General features: G+C 33.3%; 1 protein-coding gene across 1 annotated transcript; it reads left to right on the top strand.

The window, feature by feature from the left end:
* The first annotated feature begins 7,679 nt into the window (after positions 1-7,679).
* LOC125207098 (L-ascorbate oxidase homolog) lies at positions 7,680-12,204 on the top strand. The gene is made up of 6 exons (XM_048106309.1): positions 7,680-7,940; positions 8,104-8,213; positions 9,563-9,833; positions 10,637-11,085; positions 11,164-11,529; positions 11,702-12,204. The coding sequence occupies exons 1-6, from the start codon at positions 7,809-7,811 to the stop codon at positions 11,991-11,993; spliced, it is 1,620 nt and encodes a 539-aa protein (XP_047962266.1). The 5' UTR covers positions 7,680-7,808; the 3' UTR covers positions 11,994-12,204.
* The last annotated feature ends 1,245 nt before the right edge of the window (positions 12,205-13,449 follow it).

Below are 13,449 nucleotides of genomic sequence, written 5' to 3'. Positions count from 1 at the left end.
CGATTCAACATTGTAAATGCCTCGTCTCGGCTGTGGTACGTTAAGAATATTGCCGACATCATGTACACGTGTATTATCTTGCACAATATGATTATAGCTGACGAAGGTCTGAGGGCGGCTAACTTTAACGCCGAGGATGAAGCCGGAAGCTCAACCGTGAGTTCTCCCCCACCCATATGTGTGCATACGATGGTGGGTGAGAGGATCGAAACAAGACACACAATGCGCGATAGCAGACGCCACAATGAGCTACAAGAAGACCTAATCAAACACATTTGGGCGAAATTCGGCAACGCGTAGTGGATTTTTTTAATTTTATGAATTTAATTATGTAATTTTAAATATTTAGGATTTTAATCATGTAATTTTAAATTTTTAGGATTTTAATTATGTAATTTTTAATTTATTTTAACTTGTAATAGTAATCCGGGTATTTTTAATGCATTTTAATATTGTGGAAATGTTTTTCTTTAAATTAAATAATGAAATAGTGGGACTCTTGAGTATGGATGTGTGTGTTGTGCTCTTGCCTAAGAGCAGAGAGTAAAAGTGGATCCGGACCCATGTCCATGTTCTTGCCAAAAAGCACAGATGTGGATGCTCATATAACTCACCACCAATTATCACCAAACACGATCAAAACAACCACAAGTTAAGAATCATTTTAGCACTCAAAGGTGAAACGAACTATATGGAAACGGAGGACTCGGCGCGTGCATTCCATAATATATGTGGGCTTTGTCAATTCCATCGACTCCTCTTTCCTGTATTACCTACATGAAACAAAAACAAATTATTTAATTTAATATAATACTCTCTGTGTCTTTAAATAATAATCTTCTTTCTTAATTTTGATCTATCTTAATTAGGTCACTTTCATTTTTGTTAAGGTTTTCTTTTTATGAAATGGGCTTATTCTTCATTTAAAATACTCTAATTACATTTTCTTTTTATATCTCGTTTACTTTTATCAGTTCTGTAGGAGTACCATTAAATTAATGTTGTCCCCAGACACTTCTTTTTAGGATATCCATAGCGTATGATATTGTTTACTTGCCTAAAATTCATGCAAGTCATATGCATATCTTAAAATTGATTGAAGTATTAAAGCAAATCAATAGTTTAATATTTCATCCCTCCATGAAAAATAGTCTCATTTTTTCACTTCGAAGTGTCCATAAAAAATAGTCACATCTAAAAATAGAAAAAATTTCTCAAACTATTAACATTATTCTCACACATTTTTCTTCTTTTTTCTTTCGTACTTTATCCATTTTTTCCACTGTTGTCTTGTATTTTATATTTTTATTCATTTTTCTTCTTCGCTTTTATTTTATCAATTTTTATTAAAAGCGTCCATTCATGAGACTATATTTGATAGATGAAGGAGGTAATTAATATGCAATTTATAATTGATATACAAACCTACCATTTTACAAATTTTACCAATTAATCGACAAATTACCCATTTTGTTATTAGTCAAAGATCGTGAAAAAATCAGATTTGAATTAAAAAACAATTTAATAAGGGGTAGTAATAAATAAGTATACACATCTGAAATTTTTGAAAACTATATTTTCATTAATTATAATATATTTAAAAAATATTATGATATCTTTAGGGGTGAATCGGTACGGTATATAGATTGACAATTTTATAATTACATAAATTTCACAAAATAAAAGAAAGATTTAGTACTCAAACTTAATGTTTGTAGTATTACAAAGCAAAAATATGGTGTAGATTTTTTACCTAAATTATTCACATGATATATAGATTTATGAAATGGGACAAACAATATCGGACGGACCGAAATGGAAAAATGGGATAAACTATCTGGGACGGAGGGAGCAGCTGATTATTTTGTACATAGCAAATATAAGATGTTGATTTTCGACATAAATTATGCACATGGTATATAGATTGACAATTTTATAATTACATGAATTTCACGAATTAATTAAAAGATTTAGTACCCAAATTTAATGTTTGTAGTATTACATAGCAAAAATATGGTGTAGATTTTGACCTAAATTATTTACATGATATATAGATTTATGATTTTATGATTACATCAATCTCACCAAAATATTAAAAGATTTAGCTCCAAAAATAATGTTTTAGGCTCTATATAAACACAAACTAACATTACATTATTTACAATCAATAGTAACGAAGTTTAGATATCAACAACATATATGAAGATCAAGATGCAACAATGTATTCCTCTGAAATTTCTTTTCCTGGTTATTCTATTCTTTCTCATTCCAGGTTTGAATATTTATACGCTCTTAATTTCAATATATTGTTTGTTTGATGATCTTAATTTTAATATAAATCTTACATTTTATGCAGATGAAAGAGGATTAGTATTGCGCGCTGAAGCAATGACTTGCACAGATTCCTTTGAAAGCCCCTCATGTAGTCAACAAGGAATCACAGCATGCTCAGACTGTTTGAAACATCCTAAGTTGAATTCTGTTCGATGTGACACAAGTACCATTCCATACAAATGTGTTTGTGGGTTCGAGTGTCCACCATAGTTGATTTCAATATTCATATAATAAATGGTCATGTATTTTGATAGTATGATTTTAGTTTCTAACTTAGTTGATTTCAATTGACTTATTTTTTCTCTTTTTCAGTGTTGAGATAAATCAATTATGGCGTGTAAAATTATTATTTTATACTGAAATATGATAAGGTCAAGTTATTTTTTGATCCGCAATCAAAAGCAAAAACATATAAAAAGGGGATTTTGTCGATCAAAATTTACAATGACTAGCCCTTTAAATATATGCAAAAACTACTTCTAGCATGCAGCATGCTTAGTGAAGCAACACCCGACCATATATCATGCAAAATAAAAATCGCACATATAGCTAGGAATCATACTTCAGATCTAATTAAGAAGGTGATATATAAACTACAAGTTCTCATATTATTCAGTGTTAAGAGCTATCAATATCATAGCCTTCCTCGGAAATGTCAATATAACAATTTATTGTTCAATATTATTTTGCTGATAATATTATTATTAGGCATAAAAATTAGCACATATATTCAACTCAAATTAGTAGCGTCTGAATTGCACATAGTTATAATAAATAAAAATAATACTTACATCGAATTGTTTACTCGTTTACAGTTCAGACCAATATGATCAAATTTATGATTGGCCAAGTTGAGTAATTATTGAAATAAATACGTTGCTTTAGAAATAAAAATAGAAAAGGAATGTTATCAAGCAAAATAATCTTTCGTTAATATATGAATATACAAATAAGAACGAAAATAATGCTACAAAATGCATATTTTCCCAAAATATTAGATGGTATTCTGCAGTATTACATAGCAAAAATAAAGTGTTGATTTTCGACCTATATTATGCACGGGGTGACATGGTATAATGTACATAGATTCATAGTTTTAACGATTCTATCATTCCCACCAAGAATCTAAAATATTTAGCACCAAAAATAAATGTTTAGCCCATTATAAACAAAAATTTACATCATATCATTTACAAACAATAATAAGCAACTTTAGATATCGATTCGCATAAAAGATGAAACAATTTATATCTGTGAAATTTCTTTTCCCGGTTATTCTATGTTTTCTCATTCCATATTCGAATTTTTATATAATATCAATATGTTTTCGTTCGACAATCTTAATTTAATACATTAGTCTTTTATTTTTGCTGATGACAGAGAATTAGTATTCAATTCAATACAATTAATAAATGAGTATAATTTATAGCGTTTAAATTTAATATGAATTATATAAGAACAAATTTATTGGATATCACATTTCAAATACTCCGTCCACCCGACAAGAATATGCACTTTTTGTTGGGCACTAGAGAGGTAGAAAGAAAGTATAATTAGGGGGTGTTCGGTTGTCAAGATTAAATCTCATGATTAAATATGTATCATGTTTGGTTCATGACATTGAATCATACAACTTAATCCTAGATGGATAGTCTCATGATAATTAGTCATAGCCTCCCCCCTTCAACTAAAATAATCCCACAACTTAATCTTAGATAAATAGTCTCATGATTATTAGTCATGGCAACCGAACGCCACCTTAAAGTATTGTTAGTGGAGAATAGGTCCCACCTCAATAGAGAGAAAAGAGTTTAAAAAATTAGAAAATGCATATTTTTGTGAGACGGACTAAAAAGGAAAGAATGCATATTCTTGTGTGACGGATGGAGTATATAAATAACACTCAATTCATAAACTCTGGGTTTATTAAAGATGAAAGAAACAAAAGACTCATTTGATTGTTTCTCAATCAGCGCATTTGTTTAAAGTCGTTATCTAAACACCAAAAGACTCTTCATGCCCTTCTCCTTGATCACAACTTTGTCATCATCAACTCGAAAATTAACTCAGTCTGCTTTGGTCTCTGATACTACTACATCTCTGGTTGCTAAAAACGTCATGCCAAAGAGGATAGGCATGTCCTTGTCCTCTTTCATGTCGAGGACGATGAAGTCAGCTTGTAGCACGAACTTTTCCACATTGACTAAGGCAGCCTTGATTATACCCCTTGGCTAAATGATCTAGTGGTCAGCCAGCTGAAGGTCAATGTTAATTTGTTCGATTCATTCCTCAAGACCACCAATTGACCTCATTATCTTCAAAACCATCAATGATATTTCCAAACCTTGATCCAGTAGGCACTTAGGAAATTTGTCTCCAATCTTAAACGAGATCAACAATTTTCGGGGCCCCTCTCTTAGCCGGAATTTTTCCTATGATCACTTGCGAGCAAAATGCACTCAGTGCCACTCCATCATCTAGGATTTTCTCTTGATTTGCAATAAGGTCTTTTAAAACTTTGAGAACTTTGGCAAATGTAAGAATATATCCATTATCCACCAAGGAGCATCTACATTCACTTTTCTTATAAATTCATCATCCAGTCAAATCCTTTCTCTTGTACTGTTTTCTTTTTCTTATCGATCACAAATGATGCTGATGGAATGAAATCAGACGGCCAAAGATATACGACTCAACTATCATAAGATGACTCAATTATCATAAGCTGGGATGAAGGGATTATTAATATGTTTAGTTAAAGACTTTTTAAATGAAGTTGAAAGAAAAACTATGGATGTATATTAAAGGAGAAAAGAGAGGTGTGAAGTTCCTTTTTATCCAATTTTATTGAAAAGCAAGATCCGATAGAGTTGCAACCATTCGACCTCAATGTGCACACGTGAAACGAATTACCCACCCTGCATTTTCCATTTTACTATTACTGACAATTCCAAATTTCCCCAAATAAATTATCAACTTATATATATTAATCAAGTATGCCATAATGCTTATATCATTGTAACAAGTCAACGTGTTTCAGATACAACTTGCAAAAATTTCCCCACTTTTTTTTGTTTTTTAATTCACAGTGTTACTGCTCATAAATGTTTATCATAGAGTAGTATTTGATATAAATATGATTTTTAGTATTTTTGCACTAATTTTCAAATATATATAGTTATTTACAAAATGCCCCTTATTAAAATTCTCCAAATTACCCTATATATAGTTTTGTCTCTTCTTAATTCTCTTTTTTATTTTATTTTTATCTTGATTTAACTCATTTAATATGTTTAGCAAATATTTTATTGCTTATTCCATTTTTTGCAGTGTTTGTTGTCACGACTCTCACACGAATCTATATCCGTCGTTCATGTTATACCCATGCCAAAGAATTATGTGGATATATCACTTTTTGGAAATATTTAATACCCCCTCCGTCCCTCATAATTTGTCACCATTTAACCCGATACGAGTTTTAAGAAATGTAGTAGAAAGTGGAATGAAAAAGTAAGTGGCGGGTGTGTCCTATTTTTATATATTAGTTTTATAATAAAATGTGAATATGTGAGTGAGAATGAGTTAGTGGAATATGAGGTCCACTACTAAAAATGGTAAAAGTGAAAGGTGACAAATTTTTAGGGACGAACAAAAATAGAAATAATTGATAAATTTTCTGGAACGGAAGGAGTAATATTATTTCCATTTGCTCATTTCATTTGTATGTAGTTTTTGCAGATTAATAATAAGTAGGAGAAAATATTTTAGTAGAGAGTTGATGAAAGATTGTTAGAGAGAAGGGAATATGAATGAGGGCGGTGGGACCCATGGGACGCGGTGGTACAACTTACCAATGCACATGCACACTCCGTGGGTGGAGTCTAGTCTAATTCTCAATATCATCCAAATCCCATTGCCGCCTTTTTTTAATATATAAAATTACAAATTAGAGTTATTGTTCTTTACTACTCCCTCCGTCCCAGAGAAGTTAGCACACTTTTCTTTGTAGTTTGTCCCACAAAAGATGTCACATTTCCTTTTTTGGAAAAAGTTCTCTCTCACATGAATATAAAAATTATATTTTCTCTCTCCATTTAACACACAAAACAAAACCTCCTAAAATTCCGTGTCATTTTCAAAGTATGCCAATTTCTCTGGGACGGATGGAGTATTATATTTATATAGGAAAGCATTAGTATTATTCTAAATATTCGTCCAAACCCCATTGAAAAACAAACATGGCCATGTGAGTGGCTCAATGGACCGACCACCGACACCCCCACTTTCTTATTTTTTTCCTTTAACCAAAACAATTTTTATTTTTGCTTTTGGACATGTGTTTGCGGGGTATAGCAATTATGCTATTTTGTTTTACCAATCAAGAATAGTATTATATGAAATATTTTGCTCTAATGAACCCTAAATACTTCTTCTCATCCACCATAATTGAGTCATATTTTTATTGAGTTGTGTTAATTATATAGACTATAGTAGTATTATTTTCTTTTTATGGTTAAAACCAACATACTTAATCTCTATTACTTTATTTCCTTCGTCCAAAAAAAATAGTCTTATTTGTATACGCCGTGAATTTTTATTGAGATATTGGTAAAGTAGATGAAGAGAAAAGGCAGATTAAGTATGAGAGACAGGATAAAAAAAATGGAAAAAATATAAGAGATAAACTTTCCATTTATATAAATGAGACTATTTAATGTGGACATCCCAAATTTTTCACGGACGGAGCGACTATTATTTTCTCTTATTTTACTCTTTTTTCAATTTTATTTTATTTCCTCTCCGGATTTACTTAATTTTTATTCATCTACTTTATTATTTTTCCTATTTTATTCACATTACACTTAATTTTTCTTACTTTATTCTTTTCCATGTAAACTTTATTCCCATTTTATTTAACTGACCAAACACTCTTTCCTCCTTGTAAAAAAATGTCCCAACTACGTAGCAACAGAAGGAATACTAAAAATAAACCCAATCCAAATTGAAATTCAAATTTGCGTACACGACATGTTAATTGTACGCGTATAATGTTTTCCTTCGGCTTGATTAAGGGTTTCTTTTTCCAACTTTATTTGGTCTTAATATCAATTTATTTGTAAATCAGTGTGAAGACAGCAATCAATATTTGAAAAAACATTCGCTAAATCATTTCATATGCTTCATTTTGTTGACTTTTGCTTCACCCTAATTCAATTCAATTTTCCAAGTCTCTATTTTTACAGATCATAACAATTTGACTTTTCCTTTTTTTCTTTTATAGTAGTAATGACTAATATTTATAGTGTAGAGGCAATCTGTACCGCACTCTATCATTCACTTTACTCTTTAACACCATTCCTCTAACTACCCAAAACTTTGCTCACATTAAATATTTCCCTTTCATTTCATTTCATCACTCACTCACAAAACATAAACCTCCAAAACAAAAAAACATTCTTTCTTTCTCCACCACAATGCCATCTCCGCCGCTGAGACTAGCGGCTCTACTTCTGTGCTTGGCCGTCGCCGTCGCCGACAGCCCCTACAGATTCTTCCATTGGAACGTCACTTACGGCACCATCTCTCCTCTCGGAGTCCCTCAACAGGTTCCTTTTTCTTCACAAAGTTGATATTTTTGACAAATAAAAGCTTCCATTTTTGCCATGTTTTCTCCATTTTGTGGACAACCCTTTTTCAGTTGCTGAAAAGGGTATTCGAAAATGGTGCTTTCTTGAAATTTTATGATAATTATTTTAATTTATGGTGCAGGGCATTTTGATCAATGGCCAATTTCCGGGACCCGAAATTTACTCTGTCACCAATGATAACATCATTGTCAATGTGTTCAACAGCTTGAACGAGCCTTTCCTGATTCATTGGTAAGAAATAATCCAACTTTATTCATCACATTTTCCCTCATCTTAGCTACACTACTTTTTTTTTTGCAAATTACTAAACAAATCACGAAAATTAGTCTATTTCTGTACTTTTTAAAACTGGATGGATAAATCACCAAGTTTTTAGAATTTTGCAATTGTTTATATGGTTTTTGTTGTGCGGCAATCAACAATTATCTTACCATTGTTTCTTGGTAAACCACACCAGGTTGTTATGCCCCACTGTCAGTTTGTCTATGTAGATAAATTTGGTTGTCACATCATCGTGGGTTCGTTACAAAATGATGTAAAAAAAATTGCAAAATTATGAAACTTGGTGATTTGTCTAACTGGTTTTTTTTTTAAAAATGTGACTATTTTCATAATTTATTTGATAATTTGCCATGTTTTTTCATATATGAAATGATTGCCTAAAAACATTCCGTACAATTTACTCAAAACAACAGAAAACATTCCAACAGATCAGATCCATCCGTATGTCTTATTTTCATTTGATTAATAAACTCTCTTTCTACTTTCCTTCCACATTAAGCATCTTATATAAGTATATTGTGACCTTTTTAGTACAAATATCAAGTTTTGGGGGGGATATATTGTTTTTTTAATTTTATACACAAATATAGTATTCTAATTAACATGATTTTAATTCACCTTGAAAAGTAGTACTACTATTAATCTTTTACTCTATTTAAGAAAATTCCCTCACGTCAACTGATATATAAATGCAATTCGAGGGCAACTTAGACTGTAATTAATTAACACGAGGGCGGTGGACACACGCATCCCTCTATCTCTATGTATATCACAATAAATTCTTACCTGCTAAAAATGATACCTTCACAATAATTTCAGCAGCTTAAATCAAAATTAAATTTTGTGATAAAAAACAGTTTGAACATAGCTGTATAACAGTTTGTAATTTGTATTTATAATTAAAGCCAATGGTGGGATAAATAGGCACATGGATTTTAAATAATATGATTGAATGAAATCACATGGGCTGTTACATCCTAAATTTGTCTAGATCCACTTTTTCTCTTGCCTCTCTTTATTCCTTATTGTCAATTGTAGCACATTGTAGCTAACTACTATAACTTTTTATATTATCAAAATTTAGTGGACTAGCAAAAAAGTTGCCAGCTCAAAACAATGTGTACATTGATGCTAGTAAATAAATCATGTAAAATAATTAAGTTCCTATCCTAACTCCAAATATTTAACACAACCCCTATGATCCATTTTTTGCTTAAAATTGATATTTCCATGCATGTATAAAATTGATTTTCAATACAGTTGGTTAAAGTGAAATTTTTTATGTGTGTATGAAATAGGAATGGAGTGCAGAATAGGAGGAACTCGTTCGAGGACGGCGTGATCGGGACAACGTGCCCGATCCCGCCCGGTCGGAACTCCACATATATTCTGCAAATGAAGGATCAAATAGGGAGTTTCTATTACTTCCCATCTTTGGCAATGCAAAAGGCTGCTGGTGGATTTGGAGGCATCAGAATCATGAGCAGGCCTCTAATCCCAGTCCCATTTGGTCCACCAGCAGATGATTTCACTCTCTTAATTGGAGATTGGTACAAAAATAATCACACTGTAAGTATCATTTTGGCTCCTAATTTTTATTTGCTATCTCAATTTCCAGCTCATCAAATGAAATTTTAAAAAAATGCAAGTTGTCACATGAGCTTACCAATCATTATCAATATATGAGACAAATACATATTCATCCAAAGTATTAAATATAAAACGACACTCAATTTTTGATGTTTTTAGGAGGGAATAATTCTTTTTTCCCACGATTTTATCATTTGTGGATTCTCATCTTTTAATAAAAATTTTTTTTGTAAAACTATTGTTTAAAGTGTCGGTACACTTGGAAAGGAGAAATAGTAGAGAGTGGTTGATGTCTGTGATCAAAAGTTTCGGGTTTGAGTCCATCGTGATATAGCCTTTAAATTTTAATTCATTTATGGCCCATATGTTTATTTCAATAAAAAACAAAAGGTGTTTATTTCATATTGTTCCGTTTCCACTCATTTATGGCCCATATGTTTTAGTGGGCCTACCCAATTAACTTCTTCCTAGTCCATGTACAAAATCTTCTGACTTGTTATATGAATCTATTGCTAACGGTTTTAAAAAATGTTGATTTTATTAATTTCATAATTGACTTGTCATTTTCCACATACAAATATATATAGATGTGTGTGAAATGGGAAATAAATGTAATAAATGTTAGTACTATTGTTAATAAAGTTACACCAGTAAATAAAGGCTTATTATAGTAATTTCTTAATTAGAGCCAACAATACAAGGTTGTTGGATAATTTGTAGACATAGGCATACTATTTAACTGGAAAGGCATAATTAAAGTGAAAAAATTCTATGTTATGCAGATCTTGAGGAGACTTCTGGACAGGGGGAAGAAACTGCCTTTCCCCCACGGTGTTCTGATCAACGGGCGCGGGCCCGGGGCCACGGTCTTCACCGTGGACCAAGGGAAGACGTACCGCCTTAGGATATGCAATGTGGGACTTCAGAACTCCCTCAATTTCCGCATCCAAGGCCATAAGATGAAGGTGGTCGAGATCGAAGGAACGCACACGCTACAGATCAGCTACTCGTCCCTCGACATCCACCTCGGGCAGTGCATGTCCGTCCTGATCACCGCTGATCAGCCCCCTCGGAACTACTACGTTGTCACATCCACCCGCTTCACCTCTCAGGTCCTCACCAACACTGCCTTCCTCAAATACTCCAGCTCCAACACCCCCGCCTCCGGCCCACTTCCCGGGGGCCCCACCACTCAGATTGACTGGTCCATCAACCAGGCTCGCTCATTGAGGTACCCATACATTGACACCTAATGCATACATATTTTATTTTCTGCGTCTGTCATTGACTATAATGTGTTCTCATGCAGGACTAATTTGACTGCAAGTGGACCAAGGCCGAACCCGCAGGGGTCGTACCACTACGGCATGATCAAGACCGTGAAGACGATCAGGCTGGCCAGCTCGGCCGGCCAGGTGAACGGCAAGCAAAGGTACGCCCTCAACAGCGTGTCCTTTGTGGCGCCCGACACGCCCATGAAGCTAGCCGACTACTTCAAGATAGACGGAGTGTACCACCTGGGAAGCATCTCTGAAGCTCCCAACGGGGCCGGAATACACACGGACACATCGGTCTTGGGGGCCGACTACAGGACCTTCATCGAGATTGTCTTCGAGAACTACGAGGACATCATGCAGAGCTACCATCTCGCGGGCTACTCCTTCTGGGTAGTAGGGTGAGTTCGATAACTTTTGTTTGATAGGGAAGACAGATAAAGCAAAATATGATAACACACATTTTAGATCATTTTAAGTCAGATAACTCCAAGATAGATGAATTATCTGCCCTACTACACTGTCCCTTAAAATATGTATATGCTAACACAGAGAGTTGATGTATGTGTGCAGAATGGACGGAGGGCAATGGAGCTCAAATAGCCGGAACCAGTACAACCTCCGGGATGCAGTGTCCCGTTGCACGGTGCAAGTGTACCCGAGGTCGTGGAGCGCAATCTACGTAGCGCTAGACAATGTGGGGATGTGGAACTTGAGGTCGGAGTTCTGGGCGAGACAGTACCTCGGGCAGCAGACGTACCTGAGGGTTTACACGGCGTCCACCTCGTTGAGAGACGAGTATCCGATTCCGAAGAATGCTCGGCTCTGCGGCAGGGCAAGAGGGAGGCACACTCGCCCCATATGATATATAAGGACTCTATGCACTTGACACTACTTGTTGCTTCACTCTTTTCATGGACTTAATGATCTCACCTCGAGCTCACATTCTTTCTAGCTTCAACTACTCGGATCTCTGTTTCTTTCTTTTTCATATTTATGTATGAATTTAATACAATTATATATAGGTAATTGTTTCTAGTGGAAATAAGCAATAGCTGCATTTTAGCATTGTTTTACATCCTGGATAAATGGACAATCATAAAAAATCATACTCCTATGTGCATGTGTTTATGAGTATCAATGTGAATAATTCGTATTTCTAATTACACATCATACAAGTACGCAGATCCAAACAATAAAAAATAATACTCCCACTCCCTAATAACAACATTTGAAATTGGACAGAGTTTTAATACATTGGTAAAGTAAGAGAGAAATAGAAAGGAAAAATAATCAAAGTATTATTAGTAGAGAATGAAACTCATCTCGTTAAAAAAAAGGGCAAAACATATACATAGGTCCTTGTACTTTGATTGTTTATTTCAATAGATCCTTGTACAATTTTTTTCATCTTAATTGGTCCTTGTACTTCCAGATTTTATATCAATAGATCATTTTTAACAGATTATATTTAATCCGTTAACTTCACCGTTAAATATATTCCACTTCATCAATTATTATTAAAATAAACTCCACATCATATCTTATTTAATGAAATCCGCATATAATTAAACATACTACACCCTACCCTAGGTGAACCTCCTTTAAATAAATTCCTAATTAGCCGTCATAAGTATTTCTCCTATGAAAGTTCTTCTTCCAATATTCAATACGCTTTGAAAATGCAGCGCAGAGATTTCCAGATTTGTCATCTCCTTTAGAAGTAGGAACAGCTGTTTTGAAGCCGGAACAGTATCCCAAATCTCATTTAGAAATTTCATTGAACACATTGATTGCATTATAATTGGTTGCATTTTTATTGCAATCAGCAATCAATTCTTCGCCACAATTATGCAATTACAAGGCTCCTTCCTCATCTTCTTTCTTCATCAACCAAAAATGGCACAACAAAATGAAAGAAATATTGAGCTTCTAGCAAGTCTCCTCCTTTATCTTGTGTGTATATTTTTTGGGGCATTGGTCTTGCTTGTCTTCAACACGCAGAGAGAAGAAATTATTTTTGTTTGATTATATGGGCTAAAAATTATTGACGAAGATTGATAATCGTAGGTTAGTTGAAGGTGGAGTAGTTTGAGTATTACTTATTGTTTGGATATAGAGATATAAATCTGAAAAATGAAATTTGAATTTCTTTATAAAGGTTTCTTTTTTTATTTTTATGTTTTTATTCCAACTAGGATATTATGTGGAATATATTTAAATTATTGATATACGACGTGTTATTTTATAATGGAATAGTTAACGGTCCCGTTAAATAAGGATAGAAATATATAAAATATAAAAGTACAGGGACTTGGTAA

This window comes from Salvia hispanica, chromosome 2 (genome assembly GCF_023119035.1).
Source record: "Salvia hispanica cultivar TCC Black 2014 chromosome 2, UniMelb_Shisp_WGS_1.0, whole genome shotgun sequence".
NCBI lineage: Eukaryota > Viridiplantae > Streptophyta > Magnoliopsida > Lamiales > Lamiaceae > Salvia > Salvia hispanica.
Note: the sequence above shows the minus strand (reverse complement) of the source record. Positions and strands in the feature narration are given on the sequence as shown.

Excerpts from the sequence above, each read along its gene's own strand:
- LOC125207098 (XM_048106309.1), top strand. The coding sequence starts at position 7,809 with ATGCCATCTCCGCCGCTGAGACTAGCGGCTCTACTTCTGTGCTTGGCC. Across the intron at positions 7,941-8,103 it reads CTCTCGGAGTCCCTCAACAG|GGCATTTTGATCAATGGCCA; the intron begins GTTCCTTTTTCT and ends TTTATGGTGCAG. Across the intron at positions 8,214-9,562 it reads GAGCCTTTCCTGATTCATTG|GAATGGAGTGCAGAATAGGA; the intron begins GTAAGAAATAAT and ends TGTATGAAATAG.